The 22,532-nt window shown below is 39.4% G+C and overlaps 1 protein-coding gene across 1 annotated transcript; it reads right to left on the reverse strand.

Annotated features, from left to right (window-relative positions):
• Window positions 1-4,338: 4,338 nt before the first annotated feature.
• ARPC3 (actin related protein 2/3 complex subunit 3) lies at window positions 4,339-17,821 on the reverse strand. The gene is made up of 7 exons (XM_075178383.1): window positions 17,705-17,821; window positions 15,400-15,499; window positions 13,475-13,551; window positions 6,846-6,914; window positions 6,232-6,358; window positions 5,360-5,454; window positions 4,339-4,584 (listed from the first exon to the last, which is right to left on the reverse strand). Exons 1-7 carry the CDS (start codon window positions 17,708-17,710, stop codon window positions 4,522-4,524), a joined length of 537 nt encoding a protein of 178 aa, XP_075034484.1. The 5' UTR covers window positions 17,711-17,821; the 3' UTR covers window positions 4,339-4,521.
• Window positions 17,822-22,532: the final 4,711 nt, after the last annotated feature.

The raw sequence follows: 22,532 nt of genomic DNA on the forward strand, positions 1-22,532 counted from the left end.
CCTAAATATATTCGGAGGAGGGGGGGGGGGGGGCGCTACGGCCTAATTAGCCTAGGGCGGCCAGAACCCTTAATCAGGCCCTGCTCAGAACTATCCTTTGATCCCACATCCAATCTACATCTAAATCCTGTAACATACTGTATATCTAAATTATACTATACATTTGCAGAATATGCACATATCTCATACAAGACACTGCAAAAACTTTAGTTCATACAATACTCGATGTATGAGATTTGTGCAACACTATCCTTACTGGTCTTTCCTGAATCAGACTCTTACTTTTACAACCTATTTTGCATATAGCTGCTAGATTTTCCTTTGAAATCGTTCTTTTACTACTGATCCGCTCTGCAGACTCTAGTTGTCTGTTTACTTAATCAAATATAAAATATTTCTATCATACATGGATAGCATCAATAAAACTACACCAACATACATCTTCCTCACTTGTCTCAATATAACTTCCAAATCGACACCTGTGCTCCACATGAAATCTGCGTCTCTAATCCAATCTCCCATTCATGGTTACAGGACTTTTTTTAGGCTGCACATACTCTCTGGAATTCCATCCCTCACACAACAAGACTTTCTTCTAGTTTTCAAATGATTATACTATAAAGAATTATTTTATAACTTTTTATGTGTTCTGATGTCACCTTTTATTGTACTTACGTTTGTGCGTATGCTGCAGTCTGAGCGTACTTCCACCAAGATACAAATTGAAACGTATCTTGAGATACAGAACTGATAGAACGGTTTACTATATTTGACATCGTATCAGCCAGAACCGGACTAATTGAACATTTGAATTTTTGCTCTGCATTATCGTATGTGTTTTTCAGTGAGCACTGCCTATTGTTTTGGACTACTAGGACTGTTGAAAGGGGCCAGAAACAATGATCAAGATTGAACACTTGTGTGTCTTCCAAGTGTAAGTCTAGAAGTAAATTAGAATCTTTTATGCTAAAATGTTATTTGGACATGTGAGAACTTATTGTAGCGGAGAATTTTGTAGCCGTGTATACTGTCTAGTTATCAGTTAATTTTATTTGTGTTCGCTCTTCCAATTTACATTTCTCAGTCCCTTTATAAAAACCTTTTTGCCCCATTCCCTGTTTCTTATCCTATTGTGTCTTCATTCACTCTTTCATCTTTCTCTTCCCCATTATCCTATTATTTTCACAGGCACTCTTACTCTATTATACTTTTTCTATCCATTGAATTGCACTCTTATCTTTAATACCCAGAATTATCCCTCTACTGAAACCTCATCTGTACTACCTCTACCTATTCAATCTCTCATATACCTGCTCTTTTAGGTTACTTGCAAAAATACCTCCTTCCTACTCCCTCTCCCCCCCACCTCCCTCCTCTTGGTCCCCCATCCCCTACACACACCACTCCGCCCATTTACTTCTCTCTACCTTTCCCTCCTCCAAACAACTAGGACTCTTCCACGTCCACTCCAACCAAATACCTCCCCCCGACACATACTCTTCCAACCTACATACACTGAGCACTCTCCACCACCCACTCAAACCCAACACCCTTATATACACCTACCTCACCCAGTATTCCCCATATCTCTCCTACCACACTATTAACCATCACTCTGAACATACAATTCACACCTGAACATATTTATACAACAAACCTATCCGATCAGTCCATATACTTCATGCTCTCAGCTAGTGCCCCCTACATCAGCCCCTGAGCTCCTCCTCTCACTTTACCCTACTACTTTCCCTTACCACATACCCCGGATACATACACCCAATAAACATCCTTCTCTTTACTCACATTTTTACCCAATCTACCTCTACTCTTTAAAAACAAACCAGTTCCACAAACCACAACGACTACACCCCACTAGAGGCATGTGCTCCATGACTACAAAAAGAGAAGTATTACCTATTTCTAGTTCTACTAGGCAGAGAAACCCATGTTTAGTAGCGCACACCAACACCAGCCTAGCGCAATAGTGTACTCAAAACTGGAAAATGAATGGGACTGGAAGTGCCGGTCCAGTGCTCAGCTGTAGTCAGCAGGTCCTAGGTCACTGTTTCTGTACAGCTGACCAGGCAACCTCCCCAGGGAGAGAGAGAAGAGGCACCTATACCTGCTCTGACTATAGCAGTGTTTTCATAGAGAATGCTGCTAGTAAAAGCAAAGAAAATAAAATTAAACTAAAGAGACACCCTACTGCATAGTCTCTAAATTAAAACACAATGTATATGCAGAAAATTATTCAGAAGCATAACTAGAAATAATCTCATCTGCTGGTCCTGTTATTTACATTGACACATACTGCAACTACACTGCTGCTAGTTTGTCATGAATGTGTTTCTACATTTGAAGCATCCAACAGCTGCTAATGATTTATTATTGCCTGGAATTGATAGTCTAGACATTGGATCTTCCCCAAACCTGCATAAGTAGTACTTCTAGTTTAAGTAACTACATGATGTATAACATCTAAATTTTGAGGTGTAATGGATGAGGGTTTGAGTTAATGAAAGAAATCTCAGCTGAGACACATGCTCGTTTCTTTTCCCTATCCCTTTCTTGTTTCTTATAAAATTAGACATTCCTTTAAATAACATTTTTTCAAAAACCTGGGCCCCAAAGCAACATTTTAAAGAGGCCCCAAGAGAGGTCTGGCAACCTATGGCTGAGAGCTGTAGGCACAGTTAAATGGTCCTTAGCATGGTATCATGGCATCCCTATATTTATGTATATATGTAGAAAATAAAACAGACACCCCTACAGATAGGACAAATATACAATATACATTGAAGGGAGCACATAGAATGAAAGTGAGAGGAACACCTGGATATGGACAATTTAAGAAAGCAAATGTTTAAAGCAGGCCGAAAACTTAGGACAAATAGCCAGTATAGAGGGACACAGACAGGTCAGTATTTGCAAACAGTGAATATTGACTGAAAGCCAGACATAACACTCAGGACATGCTTATGATCTGCTGGGGCCAGTTGAGAAGCAATAATGGCAAGTTCAGCATTTACAAGGTGGCTCCTTCCTTACTGGTTAAAACGAAGGACACATCTTGGAGGTAATGGATTTCAAGCCCCTTATATCTCAGACACAAAAAAACAGCTGCATAGGTTACAGTGTTCATAGTCATGCCCCATCCTCCTAACTTACAAGCTGACCTTTTTTGGCAGCACATATTTTATCATCTTTACAACTCAGTGTTATCATCACAGTGGAATTTCAAAAGGGTTTTCGTTTTTTGTTTAGATCCACTTTAAGCATTCACATGCAACTTCGTTCATGCATATTATTTATGTCAGTAACACACAAGCTTTAAACCACACTAAAGGGAAATATGGCTCTCCTCGCTGGTTACGATCCCCACCCATGTAGAAGTAGGGGTATCTCCCACGGGGTGTTTGTTGTACTGTCCACCTGCCCACTTTATTGCACTCTGAACAGGTAGTGTTGCTTGCAAAGCCTGCTTCGCATATATGGTCAAAGGTGCTTCTGGGTTTATGCAACTACTACTTAAATCCTGTTTAAAAAGCAAAGGCATTTCTGTTGTATGATCTACTTTCATGTTTCCTATAGAAACTCAATACGATTTTTAATATCAGACATGGGTCGAGATGTTGCCTATAGCAACCAGATTCTAGTTATCATTTATTTAGTACATTCTATAAAATGACAGCTAGATTCTGATTAGTTGCTATAGGCAACATCTCCACTATTTCAAACCCGCAGTTTAGTAAATATAGCCCTTAATCTTTCTGAAATATGAAACACACCTTTTTTTCTTTTTAAATGGAAAATCCTGCTCTATATTTTTTTGTTCTGTGCTAAAAAACAATATTTGGGAAAAGAAGGCTAGAGTATCACAAAGTAATCAGGTGGCATCAAAACCAAACCATTCCCTAAATCTTATGTATAATACACTACTAGTAGTGACTGTTTTACAACATCAAATATAAAACACTGTTTTGGTATTTGTAGGTTTGTAATGTTATATATATATATATATATATATATATATATATATATATATATATATATATATAACCACACATACTATATGTACAAGAAGAGCATTGTGGTATTTTTTGCATGAGAAATAGTTATGGTGGAATTACCCCTCGAAAATACTGCACAAGACCCTATAACCTCAGTGATCTTCTAACACTCTTTCGTCTCCTATATTGTACTTTTTTCCCGTTTCCATCCCAAGAGAACAAAGCACTGTCAGAGTATATATGCAATGTATTTATTAGCATATAGGAGAGGATGTGTGTGTTAACAATAATTGCTCCAGCCAGTGGAGTTACAAATCCACCAGTCAAATATCAAAGATTACTTTTATTAAGCACCAGCTTAACACTGATTATCCCCCCCAAGTACCAGATTTTGCTTGCTCAGACTATGACCATTCATATTACAATACAATATAAAAGTTTAGTTCAAAATGGAACAATTTAATTTGATATTTGGAATACAGTTATTTTAGTCCACTTTTTGTTCCTCACTTCACTGCCCAGGGGCAGACAGAGATTTGTTCATAAACTGTTTTTTCACAAAGCACATCCACCACTAAAAAGAAAAATAAATTGATTCAATTATACTGTTAAATTTGTTTAGTAATGGAACATGTTTTAAACAGCATTAAAAAAGTTTTCGGCTAGAAAAGTTTATTCACAAGTGGAATTCAGGAAGTACAGTTTATATGGCCATGGATTCAGCAAAAGGGACACACAAAAGGTTGGTGCCAAGAAATAATAAGTCATTACTTGTTTAGCTTATTTACTTAAGTAAACATAGTGAACTTAGTGACAAAAAGTAATATTTTGATTAAAATGTCAAAAACACATTACATGGGTAGACAAGCAAACAACAGTCCAACAACATGGTACAATTGGTTCAGTAAGACAGATAAGCAATATAAAAAGTGACATTTCGTGCATCTCATAAATGCTAAACAAGAATTTATTTTAATTACTGCTACTACTTGTAATGGTAGCTGTAAGAATAACCTGGATATCAATTAGATGTGGGTCAAGTCATGCAAACCTGTGGATATGGAGAGTGAACACAGTAAAAGTGCTTAGAGGGAGGGCTTAGGTTATCTCCTCTCATGCTCTAACCCAGCGGTGTGCAACCTGTAAACTGGTGCCCCAAGTGGGAATCATGAATTTTATTTGGTCCACTATATGCTATAAATTGTATAAATTTGTTATGTACAATCCCAAGTTGGTTAGGTACCACTGTTCTAAGAAGCACAAGAGGGTCACATAAAACAATAGTTTAGCAGTATAACCAGAGTATAGAAACATGTATGGCAGGTAACAGGAAGGCGACAGCTGATTACCTTGCTCGGTTTGTCATTCTGAGGGTCGAACACCTTCTCACACAGCCTCAGACCAGTTTCTTGCCTCAGCTGCTGCAAGTAGGCCCTCATCACCTCTGGAAGAAGAAGAGAACAACACTATATTGCATGTAACAATAGTACAAGCTAGTACATGTTGCAGATGTGCTAGATATCGATATTTTGTTCTAAACCGGTAAGCGTGACAGGAAATGTATTGTATTTATGAATATATAAGTGTTTACCAGCAGAAGACATTATACAAGAATTCTGAATCTGCTAACCCCTCTGCTACATCTGTCCATTCTAAATGCAAACAAACTGCTAGCAGAATATTCAGTCTAAAATATAATTAACATTGTGTTAATTTTAGAAAAAGATAACAGAAGGGCAAAAATGTAATTGTCTTTTTGTGCGTGACTGGTCTATCTTTATGTGATTGATTAAAATGACTGTGGACACAGGTTATAATCCGATCTTTCAATCCAATGTATTTTTTTTTTATTTTTTTTAATTGTTACAAATTAGCACATGGTGATGACAATGTATCCAATACAATAGAACAAAACATTTTGGTGGATTTTTTCCATTCAAAGGGTGAAATGTGTATACTGTAATAGTACAATAAAAGTCTAACAATCCTCAACTGCCCTTCATTGCACATGCACTAAAATAGTTCTATCAAAGCTCTATTGTGTGTGGTGCAATCACCTTTTTTAATTTACAATATGGTTAAGAATCATCTGATGCTAATGTGTATGCCTAAATTGAGATATTACAGAAGTCAATCCTCCCTGAAATATGTACGTACGTCCAGAATAACACAGATCTATACAGGAATCTGCCCCCGCCTTCTTCCCAGGACAGAGTCTTACCGTCTTCCTGTTTGTTGGAAGGTTTAACATACATGGCGTTGAGGGGGAACCCTGGTTCTCCTGGGATGGGGAAGTTTGTAATCCCCAGGGTGTACATTTCCTTTTCCCCCTGTCCTTTAGAATTACACTGGTTTAAAAAAAGAAGAAAAAAAAAAAAAAAACACAAAAAAATAAATATATTAACCAGATAATGGTTCCATAACTAGCTTTTAAGTTTTCAATCTTCTGATGTAGGAGATCAGCTCAAGTTGGCACCAAGAAAGAGACCTTAATCTAAAAATCCTCAGTCAGTGCAATGCAAAGCTTCTGTGTAGCTAATGGAAACAGGTAAAGTAAAGGATGGACTCTTTTGGAGCCCGGCTGACATCAATATGCACCAAATGAACAAAGCACCTGTTTGGATAGTCATGCTTTGAATAGAAAAGGTTAAATTATTAGCGTGCAGAATTTAATAAATCAGTTATAAACTGCTTGCATACAAATTTTTAAAATTTAAAAATATGAGCTTTGTGGGCATTGTTTACATTTTTGGGTGTTTTCAATCTTGCACAAGTTTTAACATTTATATCCATAGAAGCTCCCCAACACAATTAAAATCTGCTAAAAATTCTCACCTTCTGCAACTTTTTCAGGCACTCAGAAATGTAGAGAGTGATATATATTAATGTCCGGTCAGCTTCATTCTAAAATAAAATACAGGATTTAAAATAAGTTATCTAATATCAAACAATGTACCTGTGAGTGTTGGTGTTGTTCATTCAACATGAACTCACAACATACTGCCTTTGCACTACGTACACATAGCATAAAAGTCCACATGCTATGTCTCAGCAGCTGAGTGTAGAAATTTGTATGCACACTTTTTCCATTTTTTTCTTATATTTCAAAATCGCATAATAAGGGGATTTTTGCTCTCACTTTAAAATTTCCAACCCCCTGGGAGACAGGGCACGGAGTTTATCACTAGTTCCACAAGGAGACAAGAACAAAAAGAAGAGAAACTTGGTATTCCTGTCTGGGCTGTGCTCCTCTGCAGCCTTGAAGATAAGGATTTTATGGTGCAAAAGCAGGTAATGCCTACCTTGTAGACCTTGAGCAAAGCATGCAGTGAATACCAGGTGGCTGCTCTGCAGAACTCGTCTGCTGAGGGCTCCTGATGCACTGCCCAGAAAGGACCATCCGTGTTGGACGAGTGCACAGTAAACCCAGAGGGAACCAGTGACCTTAACCTTCTAGACATGTATATCTGTAAGTCGTACACCACATTCATGCAGTGAAGTGCTGCCCCCCAAGGGTTTCAAGTATGCGGTAGAAGGATGACTTCAGCAACTCTTGCTTGAGACAACCAAGGCTGAAAAAATGGTAACAAGCGATGTATTGTATACGAAAAACTAGTAAGAAATGAGACTTTTGAGAAATGGCTGCCAGTTCAGAGAGAAACCTAGCAGAGGCAGAGAGTGAACAGAAAGATTACCTACATATAGAAGAAGCCCAGCAAAACTAAACTAAGGGTCTAAAAGGAAGCGACCTGTAGAGCATTCAGAACAAAGTTAAGGTGACAGTGAAAGGGGCAGACAAACATGGCCATCTCCTTGTACAGTATTTTTATCATCTGGAGCAAAGAAAAATGACACCTGCACCTTGGAAATCTCAAGACAAGGTCTTTTTCCAGGCTAGGAAATACAAAAATATTCAGGCAGAAAACTGTATTCCTATCATCAGACAAAGTATGATCTCCAGAACCTATGATAGACTTTGGTGGAAGGCAGCTCACTCATCTGTAGCATAGTCTAAATCACTGTTTGCAAAAACCTTTCAACTTAAAAATGATGGCCTCAAGAGCTAATGTAGGAGATTTAACCAGCGAGTAAAACGCTGAGGCTAGCTGACCAAATCGGCATACAGGGACCAGCCATCTCAGTTGGTAGAGATGAAAACCTATTGCGTCCCTTCCAACCAGAACTTCCGCTATATTCAGGAAGTTAGTGGCATTAGGGAAACTGCTAGTGAACTGGAACAATCATGATAAAAGAACTTTGTGATTGTTGCAATGCCAGCAAGTCTATTTTTTGGGATCCCAGATATTTAAAAGATCAAAAGAATCGCTGGATAAAGAGACCATTTACCTAGGTCAAGGTTCTGGCAACGCAGAAAGTATTCCACCCATTTGTCCATCTCTAATGTATCGGCTGAAATCAGAAAAGATTTTTTACTCACTGTAAAATCGATTTCGCTTACTTTATTGGGTGACACTGCAAGACATTGGGTATAGTAGGTGGAACTAGGAGTTTAGACACTTATCAACTTGTTTGTTCCTCACATTCCTCCCCTACTATGCCCATCCTCTCCAGCTCAGACCTCAGTTTTTTCTAAATGCCTAGAAGATAGGTCACTTCAGTATAGGCTCCTGCCTATACTTGTATTAGTTGTAGGCTTTGTCATGTTTTTATTTTAATAATAATAACCAATTCGCATCACCACAGAATAACCTCCCTCATGGTCTTGGAACTACGTGGACTGTAGTGACACTGTCCATTGTCGCTGTTTGCAAGGCCCTTAGAGAAGCTGAAAGACATTGATAGATGGGAATATGATCCATCCACTACTCCAAGGAAGCAAGAGCCCTTGAAGTGAGACAGAGGGGACTAGCCAGATGCTCCAAAAGACCTGTTCCATTATTGCAATTGAGCAATCTGGATGGGGTGCATATGGAACTGCACATGAAGGACTGCCGCCAGAGTACTCAACACAAGCAAGCAGTACTGAATGGTCATTCGTAGGTTGGTATGATGGAAGAAACTAAACTTTGGGTGGAACTGTCTTGTCTAGAAGGAAGAAGTAACAGGCTTGTGTTGAAGAGTAGACACAGGAACACAGAAGACAATAGCACTATGAACGTCTTTTGTTTGTCCAGCCATGGACTTTCTGAAGGTTTGGATGATCTTGTGATGTTGAACATACAGAGACACTGCCATGGAGGTTATGACTTCAATAAACACAGAGTCAGGACAGAGGGCCCCTTGGAAAGCAAATTGGAGGAAGTGTTGATGATCCTCTCAGTGTACCATAAAATTCCATAATATCTTGGCCTGGATCACCACCAGAAGCAACTTCATCTTACTTCGTCTAACATGGGATGGAATGAACATGTCTTTTTGTGGGCTAGAAAACATTTGAGAAGAAAAAAAATAAAACGTCCTCTTTGGCGTTCTGGAACCACCTGAGCTCAGCAAGAAGTTTGACAACTTTGAACCATCTCAGCAGTTCACGGCTGGTTCCAGCACTCTTTACCGCCTGAGGGATGAAAGAAGCTCTCGCATCAGAACTTTGATTGCTTAGACATGTTCTGTAAAAGGTACACTTGCCTCCTGTAGCATAATTTATGATAGTTTCTAATTGAAGTTCAAAGAGAGCCTTTGATGTAAAGTCATGCGCTGTCCGCTGATTAGGACTTTTGCTACTACTGCATTTACTAAAGCTCTGGTTGCTAATCTAGCATAACCCATGGCCAATTCCTACAAGTAGAATGATGCATAAAGAGTCATCTAAATAGTGCCAGCAAGAAACAAGCTGAGTCTGTCACTTAGTAGAGGTGCTACCAGGTAACTGCAAGTAAAAAAATAGAAGCGAGAAAAATGTAACAATGAAATTAGGGACCAAGAAAAAACAACTGTGCCCAGAGGAGAAGCAGGGGAGATGAGAGAAGATGGGATGTTGTAGGGCTGATGATCCAATGGATAATGGGTCCCTCAGCAAGGATTTTGTTCTCATGTATGATGATGTAAGGTGGGCGTCAACCTATGGCTCTCTAGCTGTTGTGAAACTACAAATAGCAACATGCCATGCCAGATACATAACATAGGGAAACATGTTGTCTAAGGCTTGGCCTGCAACCTCATGGCGTTCTATGTTTATAGAATGCCTCAATGCCTTCTAATATACTTCTAATTTACTGAACAGGGTGAATAATATTATGTATTCAGCAAACAGCATATAAATCCTGTTACTTTAATGTGCAGACACATAGTTATCGCATCCATGAACTAGTGATTTAGTGATAACATTTTATCATTAATAAGCTTATTATGATTTGGATTTAGTTAATTATTTAGCAAACACGTTTGTAACTGCATCCCTACTTTCCTGCACATTTATATTTATTTACATAAACATAAGTTGCAATATTTGTAGTTCAATTGATATCAAATTATCTAGAAAACACTGTATTCGAAGTGTGAGTTTTTTTCAGTGTTTTGCATGGCCGGATTAAGTGGGGGACACAGGGGGCACGTGCCCCGGGCCCCCCTCTCTCCGAGGGCCCCCCGCTGATCGGATCACCTCACCTGTCATTTGGTGATCCGATTACTCCCTTGCTTGTGCGCGCGGTGGGAGAGGGGCGGGGGCTGACGTAAACGCACCCTCCTCCACCCGACAGACTAAATGTCTGATAGATGTATGTACAGCAGCACCGCTGCTGCTGTACATTTTAAGATGGAGGAAATGGAGCTGCTGAGCTTGCGCAGCTCCTCCAAGGAGTTGGAACAAGTGTCTGGGTAAGTAGTCACACTTTTACTGCTCATGTACATATTTATACAAATTGAAAAATAAAACAATCATATGTATATACTTATTCAAGAAGACCCTCATCGCATGATTATTACTTGATTAAATGTCAAATGTAGCCACCTATAGCAGCTAGAATAATATATATATATATATATATATATATATATATATATATATATATTATTTTAGCTGCTATAGGTGGCTACATTTGACATATTTGATCAAGTAAAACTATACGCTATGAAGGGTCTTCTTGAATATGTATATACATATAATTTTTTTTCAGTTATGTTTCAGTAAATATACAAAGTACTTAAACATTAATAATATGCTGGTAAAGCCAATCCATGCCAGAGTGGCAGGTTAATGTAGTCGTACAAGAGGGGCAGATCGTAATTTAGTAATCATTATTAAAGTAATAAATTGCTTGAATAAGATTTTAGGTATATATATATATATATATATTCTAATTACAGCTTTAAAATAAGTGTCTGGCTTCGATAACTACCTCACTACTGATTAATAAAAAAGAGGATCCGCTAACATAGTTGCTGCATTATATAAGGGTATACATACGTACATAGCTACACACATGCAGACAGGGGCGCATTGGCCATTGGGCTTACCGGGAATTTTCCCGATAAGCCGGGGGCTTAATGTGGAGGGCCGTAGGCTGCTTGAAGTTTTTTTTTTCCGTTACATATATTTTTGGTCTGTTTGTTTTTTTTTATAATTGGGTATCGACCGACAATCAGGACCAGCGTCACCAGTCTAACATGGGCCTCTCCTGGATCACGGGTGCCAGCGGGGGAGAATTGTTGTGGCCGCGGAACTTATGTTAAACCCCGCCCTCCTATACGTGGCCTCGTCCCTGTCCTATCCAGTCAAAAGCAAAGGTCACATGGGACGCGCACCACGTGACAGGTGCAGTCCCATGTATACAATGCAGGAAGTGCGGCTAGAATAAGGTAAGTATGAGGGTGTTTTATGTCAATATAGTGTGTGTTAATGTAGTGTGTGTGGGCAGGGGAGCCTATGTCAGTATAGTGTGTGTGTGGGTAGTGAGGCTTATGTCACTGTAATGGGGTTGGGGGCAGGGGGTTTATGGCAATGAAATTGGGGTGTGAGATAGGTGGTGACTAATGGGTGATGGTGGGGCAATTTAGTTTAATAGTGGGGGGGCTTTTATTTTAAGATAAGGAGGAAGGAGTTTTAATTCAATGCTAGTTTGGGACTATTAAGTGTGGGGTTGAGTTTGGGGAGGAGGGCTATTTATTAAATGTGAATACGAATAATTTAATGTCAGGGATGGTTTTGGGAAATGGTTACATTTATTAAACGTAAATGCTATTTATTTCTGGGCCTGTTTGGAGGTAGGGAAATAGGTTTATTTATTAAATGGGAATACTATTAATTTAAATGTTTGGGTTGGTTGGAGGAAAATATCTCTATCAAATGTGAATGCTATTATTTTAATGTGGCTGAAGGGAGGCCTAATTATTAAACGTGTGTGCTATTGATTTAACGCAGGGGCTCAGAGTTTTTTCTTAATTTAATGTACCCATTTTTTTTCCAGATAGGACTCTCAACATTCCAGGATCCAGACAAGCAGCAACTGAGCTAAAGACACCAGCAGCCACAGGTAGGGAAAGCGACAAGAACAGGACACACATACTTGGGCACATACAGTGGGTGCACAGACAGACACAGTGAATGCACATACATACAGGGACAGACACAGTGGGTACACACACATACTGCGCTCCGCCTACCATTTATTTGGCGCCGCCCACATGAGGCCATTTTCAGACTTTTTTTCCAGGGCCACTTTAAGTTCCCAATCCACCCCTGCATGCAGACATATATAGTCAAAATTGGTGTTATGTTATCAATGTTTATTTTTTTATGTTAGTTTCATTGTTCATTGTTTCATTGCTAGTTTTAGTGTACAGTATCATTGCTAGTTTTAGTGTGCGGTATCATTGCTAGTTTTAATGTGCGGTATCATTGCTAGTTTTAGTGTGCGGTATCATTGCTAGTTTTAGGGTGCGGTATCATTGCTAGTTTTAGGGTGCGGTATCATTGCTAGTTTTAGGGTGCGGTATCATTGCTAGTTTTAGGGTGCGGTATCATTGCTAGTTTTAGGGTGCGGTATCATTGCTAGTTTTAGTGTGCGGTATCATTGCTAGTTTTAATGTGCGGTATCATTGCTAGTTTTAGTGTGCGGTATCATTGCTAGTTTTAGTGTGCGGTATCATTGCTAGTTTTAGTGTGGGGTTTTGATGATTGTTTTAATGTAAAGTATTTTAGTTTGTGGAAGTAATGACTTTTCTTATGCAGACAACCTAGGCGAGCCCTCTGGGAGAGCTGTAAGTGTCGTACTGCTGGCTATAGGTGTTGTAATGCAGGATGTGTCAATGCTTACAGCCTTATACACAATGAAGACACTTTGCTCTTAATTTTAGATCTTAGGGGGCCCCCCTGTCTTAAGTGCCCCGGGCCCCCCAAAGCCTTAATCCAGCTCTGGTGTTTTGTCATGATTTTCAAATCTTCACTGGTTAGGAGTAAGGAGATAATAAACCCAACCATGGGATTACCACCCTTTCCAACATTCAGATACTCAAAACATCAGGCCTCAACACAAAGCAAATCAATACTACATTTATAAATAACTTACCTTAATTTCATAATTTTTAAAGAAGACATTAGCCTTGAAATAAATGATAGCTTCATCGATGATATCTGTGTCCTTGGCTAAAATGAAACAAAAGAGAGGAATTATGAAATTGTCACTTTGAAAATGGCACAATATAACATTACTACTACTGTTTTATTACATTCCATAATATTTTTGCTGAATGTCAATACAGCGTAATGCATTTAAAAGATCAAGTAAACCTACTATTGGACATTAATATAGCAAAGCCTGTAGAAGTAAGTCTTATCCAAAAACTTGTTATCTAAAAGCATATGAAAACCGAAAGAGGATGAGAAAACAAAAAAGAAAGGAAACTGTAATTGTTTTGTAATTTAGTAATTTTATCAGGGTGCTACAAATTATAAAAAAAAAACCCTTATCCCAAAAACCTTAGGTCCCGAACACCGTGGAAAACAGACCCCAACTGTAATAGCAAAATATGGCATATTTAACTAAACCTGTCCAGCTCGGCAGGTTCAGTTAAAGGGCCTGATTCATTAAGGAATGTTAAGTAAAAAAAATGAGTAAGTCTCCTGGACAAAACCATGTTACAATGCAAGGGGTGCAAATTAGTTTTATATTTTGCACATAAGTTAAATACTGACTGTTTTTTCATGTAGCACACAAATATCAACTTTAAATTTAGGTGTACAAATAAGCTATCAAGTATTTGTGTGCTACATGAAAATACAGACAGTATTTAACTTATGTGTAAAATACAAAACTAATTTGCATCCCTTGCATTGTAACATGGTTTTGTCCAGGAGACTACTTACTCAATTTTTTTTTACTTAACTTTCTTTAATGAATCAGGCCCTTACTCTGGAGCTGGACTGAAACCAGGTTTATAATATGCCTTTAAACAGACCACACTGCTGTGAACGATTGTTAATTTGGATGTGTTAAACCAAAATTATCCCAAAAAGCATGACAAACATCTAATCAAAGCTGCCAGTGACCACAATCAGCCAGTGTGCGCAACCTGTACTCAGGTGATCACCCTCTTGTGGACATAGTTAGTTAGTGGAAATGATTTGTATGGAATGTAACATTTGTCCGACGACATAACCATGCTATATTTTCCCACTTTAACTTGAAATGACTGATGTGATTTGTGAAGCAGGACAAGGAAATACTCCACCATATTTTATTTTAATCTGGAGATAAGGCAGGAGAAAACGGAAGTAAGTATTTTAAATTTCAGGTTTCATATATGACAAAATTATAGTAGGATTTACTTGCTCTTTACATAGAGGAAAAAAGAGAAACCCTGTCAAAGGATGTAGTAACAGGTCATTAATCCTATGGGGGGGGGGGAATTCAATCGGCCGCGTTACTGCCAAAAGCAACGCAGCCTGCACACTATTACCGATATTACGGTAAGAGTGTGCGTAATTACCGTTAATAAGGCAATTTAAAACGCCAGCTTTTTGTTCGCAGCTCCTGAGCTGGGAGCAGAAAGATGGGTTAAATTTACCGTATTAACGGTAATATACTTACCACGGCTGAAATAAAAATTCCATAAAACAACAAACTAGGCACATTTATGGTATGGAGCATTTGCATGGTTTTATGCCTTTCTATTGGTCATTAATCTACAATATGAATGTCTGAGCCGTTTTTGCACTACAATTACATCATGAATTACTGTGGGTGGTGAATTTGTTGCACCGTGTGGTTTGATCATTGCTGTTTATTTTGATATAATGTGCAGATTTTTTCTTTTTTTAGTTTTCAACATTATTGAAATGTTTGATTCTGGAAAATCCATTAACAAGTATAAGAGAAAATTCTCAAACACTATTTACCTGTGTAGATCAAATCAATACAGAGCAAGCAGAGACTTGCAACAAACCTGGAGCAGGAATGTGACTGAAACCTTTACAAAGCCTTGCAGGACTTACTTTCTCTAGGAGCAGGTCCTTTGAACTGGCTTCTGATTGGCAGCAGTGCCATGTTTCCAATAAGTTTGGTGTCCGATTCCATTAACATGGAGTGGTAGGCCTACAACATGAAGACAGATAATCAAACATTTTAAGTGTTCGAGCAATGACTGTGGAATCTCACAAAGCCCTAAAGCAGTTTTGTGCAAAACCAATGGTGTGAACCCCAAATACATTACAAATGTCACGGAAGCTATGCAAGTGTCAAAAGTTTGGAAGGAGAAAACCTGGCATTAGAGCTGCCATTTTCATAGCCTTCCTCTTAACACAGTTTTGCTAAACTATCCCTTAGAGCCTCAGAGTGTTTCTACAACCTATATACTATGACAAACAGGACCCATGTATCAATATCACATGTGACTCAGTGACAATCTTAGTGAACCCTCTGTTTTGTTTTACATGTGACTCGATTCAAAATGAAATAAAATGTAACGTTCACCAATTTGTTCTGAATACTTTATAAACTTGTTGGTAAGTTTTTAAAAGTCGTCATAAAAATTGGACATCAGAATATTTTTTTTTGTGAATCTTATATTTAAGAGTTTAAATTAATGTGAGAAATTAAGCTCCTGAAAACATGTATTCTTAAGACATTTCCCCCCCTGACTACATACATAGTATACCATTTTCTCATCAGGTTTTACAAATAGCAAGTTCACTTTTCTTTACTTCCCAATTTCTCTGCAAACTAGTTTTTTTAAGCCCATTACACTATGATAAAAGTTTTGTTAACTTGAACCATAGATTCATCTTTTATTTGACAGTCTTCAGTTAAGAGGCAAATACTTAATATGTGTGATACATGTATCTCTCTGTTTTGCATCATATTCGTTCAGGCATACCCATTTCTATTTCTTTCTTTAAAAGAAATGGTACACATGTACTGCATACATCAAATTGCCAGTGTGTTCACCAACACTGAAGATGATTTCTATTAAGCTTAGTCTTCGGCAAGGCAAATCTGACACAGGACTTGGTCATGTTTTTGCATGAGGAGATAAGAAAATAAGAGAAGAGGAAATAACATGGTGCTAAGTTTCACAATAAGTTATTAAATACAGGCCATCAGAGACCCTCAAACCCATTAACATGGAGACTTTTAGTAAGGAGCAGAGCAGTGTTAACTGTCTGCAAAACACACTGTCTGTGCTTGATTGCAACACAGCTTAATACAAATAAAGATATAAGGGGAGAGGATGGCCACACATGCAGCAATATTGTATTTCATAGTTTCTTTACATTTAATACAATTATATATTTTTTCTTGTCTGAAATGTTAGCTTTAAATGACTGACATGTCTGTTTTAAAAAAACAAATCAAAACATTACAGAACACTGTAAGAAACTTAAAATTCAATCACATAAAAAAGTAATTTAGCTATTTCTATTAGTCAAAACAAAATTCACTTGTCACATACAGAAACTAAGCTACTACCAGTTTTCTTTCATAAAGTGTGGACAACATTAAGCAGGCACATAAAAGGTTCATACATTGAAAGCCACTTCCTGGCCCAAACATCATGTCCTCTTTTTCGTCTAACCACACAAACGATACATGTAATTTTACTAGGAGTGCATCTTTTACTCGGTACAAATTTAACCCATGAGACAACTTACATCCATTTTTCTGCACCACAAATACAAATGTAACATCAATAATCCTCAAATTGTGGAATCCCACAAAACGTGTATCAATAATAAAATTAACTTTAGACTGTAAATTATGCTTTGTTATCCTGTCATACCAACTAGCATTTACAGTGGCAAAATACTGACATTTACTACAGGAAAGGTGCATTATTATTGATTCAATGAAATGTGCATCCGCCTCCACAGCAAGATTATCATAAAACACACAGCATATAATACAGGGTGTATGCTATTATAAAGGCTGATAGAGAAGTTCCATACAAGCCTAAGAGACACATGTTGACAGGGTATAAAGGACATCAGCTATATCCCTCTAATGTCTGCTATTAAATATGGCAGTCAATGCACGACCTGATCCCTGATTTATCTGTGTTACTCAACATGGAGTAGCTACAGAAAGTCTTGCTGCATTGCTACAGCCACATTGGTATGTGTGTCGTGCATAAAGCTGTTTATTGTAGATATAAGGACAATTTCCTAACACCAGCATCTGTACATGTCTGTGCCTCGCCCAGCACTTCCTGGGTGGACGTACTGTCTCCGACACCCTAAGTCACACACAGCCCTGCTGACATTACATGATCGGGCAGTGTGTGCTACTAACAGGGACACTTACCGGCATGATGACAGGTTATAAGGCAGTAGCCCGATCTCTACACACCGGGTATACGGCTCTGACACTTCCGCTGTCCCACCCTGGGCGTAGGAAACAGGAAGTACAGTACGTGCGATACCGCCCTCAACCACCAGGGGCAACTGAGACGTAAAAACGTGAAGCCCGCAATAACTCCTGTGGCCGCTAGGAGGAGTCTCTATGCACATTGATGTCAGAACTTTTTCCTCCACACATAGTAGGGAATATATATGTGTATACAGAGGTACGTTCATGTATAGTAGGAGCCAGCTTTCTAAAATGACTGGGGGTGCTCACGTTACACCAGCCTATATGAAAACACACATACACAGAAGTGGAAACTAAGAAGTGGTTTACTTGTTTTACATCAAAGCAGTAGGATAAGTGTGTGCATATACCTATACCCAGTATATACATGAGCATACATACCATACACATACATTGAAAATATAACATAACTTCCAATATATTGCTAAGAGAAAAAGACAATATTCAACACTGCCAAAAAGTTCAGAATAATCGTAAAATCAACACAAATCTGCACTGCACGGCTCTTACCTTGCTACTGTGTCCAGCGGAGGAGGGTTCAAAGGGTTACCTATAGTCTCTTCACAGTATCTCACATTGTTTCTGCATCCACAATCCCTCAGACCTATTAACCTGTCCCTTTGACTTCTCTATATGCACATTGTATCACCCCACATGCAAATCAGCCTTCCCACATGCTACCAAATCTACCCACATGCCCCTAAAAGGCATGTCAGATATTCCAAAATGCCCATCTGACCTCTCCAATTGCCATAAACCTCCCCACATGTCCCTTATATGACCATCAGACCTCTCTGCATGCCATTATAACTCTCCACACACAAATCAGACCTTCCCACCTGCCACCAAATTTCACCACATGCCCCTTAAATGCCCATCAGCCTCCCTACATGTCATCAGATCTATCCAAGTTCCCCATACATGTCATCAGACCTCCCAACATGCCTACACACATTCCATCAGATCTTCCTAAAGGCCATCACATCACCTTCAGCCTCTTCACATGCTATCAGTTCTCACTTGCCAGCGCAGAGGAAGGAGAAAGCGCACACTACACTCTGTCCACCTTCTTTTCTGATTGAATTGTCTGTGACACTGTGACCTCCGTGCATTACTCAGAGGTCACAAGACGTGGCTGCTCATAGTCAGTCGAGCAGCTGAATGTGTTCCAGTCTGCCCCTGCTTATGCCATACCTGGTTGATGCTTGAAGCCAGGAGTCACATTTTAAAGCTCAAAGAGCCGCAGGTTGGCCACCACTGCTGTAGGTCTTCAAGACACTGTCCTATCCTGGTTCTCATCCTACCTTTCTAAGCGCTTTTCCAGTGTTAATTTCTCTGGATCCACCTCTGCTTCGCTTCCTTTATCAGAAGGAGTCCCACAAGGCTCAGTCCTAGGTCCTCTGCTGTTCTCGATCTACACCACTTCTCTAGGAAAACTAATAATATTCCCACCCAAAAACAGAAGCTTCCTGACTGACATTTCTATTGCCGTTGACAACATAACCATAAATCCCAAGCAGCAAGCTCGCTGCCTAGGTGTGATCCTTGACTCAGAACTATTCCTTGTTCCCCACTTTGACTATATTTAAATCATGTTGTATTCATTTAAAAAAAAAATCTAGAAAACACATGCTACACAAAACACTGCAAAAACTAATGCATGCACTCATCATCCCCCACATTACTGGTCCTCCCCAAATCACTTTCATCCCTACAATCTGTTTTGAATGCAGTGGTTTCCTTGCAAATTGTTCTTCCTCTGCTGAGCCACCCTGTCAATCCCTACATTGCTTGCCTGGTTTTTTTGCAGAATCCATTATAAAATACTTCTGCTGACCTACAAGGCCATCAACAAAATTTCACCAACATATATCTCCTCTGTTGTCTCAAAATATCTCCCAACTTGAGAACTTCGTTCTGCACAAGACCTGCGTCTCTCATTACATGCTTTCATTCCCATTTACAAGACTTTTTCGAGCTGCACCCTGTGGAATTCCCTCCTTCGCACAATAAAACTTTCCTCTGGCCAACAAACCTTTTAGCGTTCTGGAAACCCACCTTTTCAGGCAAGTCTATAATATATGTGGGGATTGATATACAAAAAAAGAGGGGCGCTCTGGAGTTGGCAATCTAAGTTGAGCTGCTGCCTAGAACCCAAAAAGACAGGGGTTGTCCTCCCTCTTGAAACAAAATATACAAAGAAATAGAATTTTGGCGCTGCTAAGTTTTGGTTTTTTTTAACTTTTTATTTAAAGAGGAGACAACAGGAACAGTACAGACAACATTTTTGACAAGAAAAATCTTAATATTCAAGGTGTATCCTCTGAGTTTTATACTTTTATATCGGTGGGGAGGGTGAGAAGGGAAGGGAGGGAGGGGGGGTAGAAAGGCACAAATATTATCAACAATATTGCTAATAAATAAATAGGCACGCAAACTTGGAACATTGCTAGGAAAGGCTTTGACACACAGTTACAATGACTGCCCGAAAGAGCAGTGGCATACAGACATTACTCACCAGCCGTGCACCATATCCAGCCAGAGGCGGCCCAAAAGCTATGTTCCATCTGCAGGAGGAGGAGCCGTATTGGATAGGCAGCTACGGCTTTCTAGAAAGTACCACGGGGCCCACACCTTATCGAAGTTATATAATTTGTCATGGAGGTAGCACGTTATACTCTCCATGCTTGCGAGAGGTCTTATGTATGACCGTAACTCCTGCATAGAGGGAGCACTAGGGTCTTTCTAGTGCTTTGCTATTAGGGATTTAGCGGCTGCCAGAATGTGGGAGATAAGCTTGTTAGAAGGCGCGCTCTCATCACGTATAGGGCGAGAGAGAAGGAATGACCAGGGAGCCTTACTTATCTGTTGTTCTGATACAGAGTTTATGAGTGTAAGAACCATGTCCTAGAAAGGAACTATGCGAGGGCAGGTCCACCATATATGTAGCATCGTACCTCTCTGGCCACATTCCCGCCAGCAGCTCGGAGTGGCCGTAGGAAACATTCGAGACAACTTATCAGGAGTATAGTACCACCTATAGTACACTTTATAGGCAGTTTCCTTAATTAGTGTGGAGAGCGAGCTCTTGGCAATCCCCTCCCTGACCTCCTCCCAGCATAGGTCGTCTGGGGGAGGACCCAAGTCATTTTCCCATTCCCGCTCATGTCAGGCGCTGCTAAGTTTTAATCCTTTATGTGGTGTTATTTAGTGAAACAGGAGGTTCTACTGTACAAAATGCAATATACGGTGTGTACTGTACTATATTTCTTTGTAAAGTCTATAATATTCCTCAACCACCATTTTAACCTCACTAGGTTACCCTATTACCACCTTTTACACAAGACAACAGCCCTCTGACCCCACTAAACATTGCTGTGTGACTGGATTATATAGCATAGAAATCACTTCTTACCTTTGCACTCTGGTTGGACCGAAATGCAATATGTAGGTTTAACCTCAATTATCCAACTCCCATTGTCCCATAGATTGTAAGCTCTAGAAGTTGCCTCTTTGTCTGTATTACCTAGTATTGTTTTACTACAGTGTCTGTCACCAAATGTAAAGCGCTACAGAATTTGCTGGTGCTATATAAATAAATGATGCTGCTGATATTCATACTTACCAACTTCTGAGGGGAGGTCACGGAGGAAGTGCAGGGAGTGTGGTGTAACACATCCTGTCACTTTGGCCCCATCATCGTGCCACTGGGCCAAAATGACACAAAATGCTGCAAATCACATCATTGAGGCCCCCGTCCCACCCACTTCACTTGGAAGCGGGCAAGATCTGGGAGAAATGTCTGCTTTCCCTGGGATACGTGAGAACTACCCAAAATTTGTAAGTCTCCGAGACATTCAGGGAGAGTAGGCAAGTATGTGCACAGCTATGACAGAGATTAACTCCTCTGTGCTGCTATATGACTGCTGCAAACTTAGATCTACAGTCTCCAGTCACTGAGATACATTCTGATGTGACGTACAGTGTTTGCTATTATTCAAGAAAAACAGATTTGTGAGTGAATGAAAAAAGTTTGGCTTTATATGCATACACCTTTTAATATTGTAGTGGGTGTATTAGCCCCCAACAGGAAAGCTGTCCTATCATTATTCCACCTCTAGCACTCCTGCCTCACAGCACTGGGGTCATGAGTTCGACTCCCGACCATGGCCTTATCTGTGTGGAGTTTGTATGTTCTCCCCGTGTTTGCGTGGGTTTCCTCCGGGTGCTCCGGTTTCCTCCCACACTCCAAAAAACAAACAAACAAACATACTGGTAGGTTAATTGGCTGCTATCAAAATTTACCCTAGTCTCTCCCTCTCTGTCTGTCTGTGTGTGTCTATATTAGGGAATTTAGACTGTAAGCGCCAATGGGGCAGGGACTGATGTGAATGAGTTCTCTGTACAGCGCTGCGGAATTAGTGGCGCTATATAAATAAATGATGATGATCTTACCACCAGATGGACCAAATAGGCTGTAGTTTGTAAGTGTTTATTTTTGACATGCCAGCACCATGCAAATATATTAAACAATTTAACACATGTCTTTTGGGAACACAAATCAGCACTCCCTCCTACCTCACTAAATACTTTTTTCACAAGTATAATACTTAGAAAAGACACCATCATCATCATCTCCGTGCTGAATATCTAAGATAGCTGCTGCCTCTTACTGACACACAGTGCATACTTGCTGACATCTTCACTCTGCTTTCTGAGAGAACCTGGGAACATTTAGAAGTGTAGATTTCTGTTGCCCACA

Source organism: Mixophyes fleayi, chromosome 1 (genome assembly GCF_038048845.1).
Source record: "Mixophyes fleayi isolate aMixFle1 chromosome 1, aMixFle1.hap1, whole genome shotgun sequence".
Taxonomy (NCBI): domain Eukaryota; kingdom Metazoa; phylum Chordata; class Amphibia; order Anura; family Limnodynastidae; genus Mixophyes; species Mixophyes fleayi.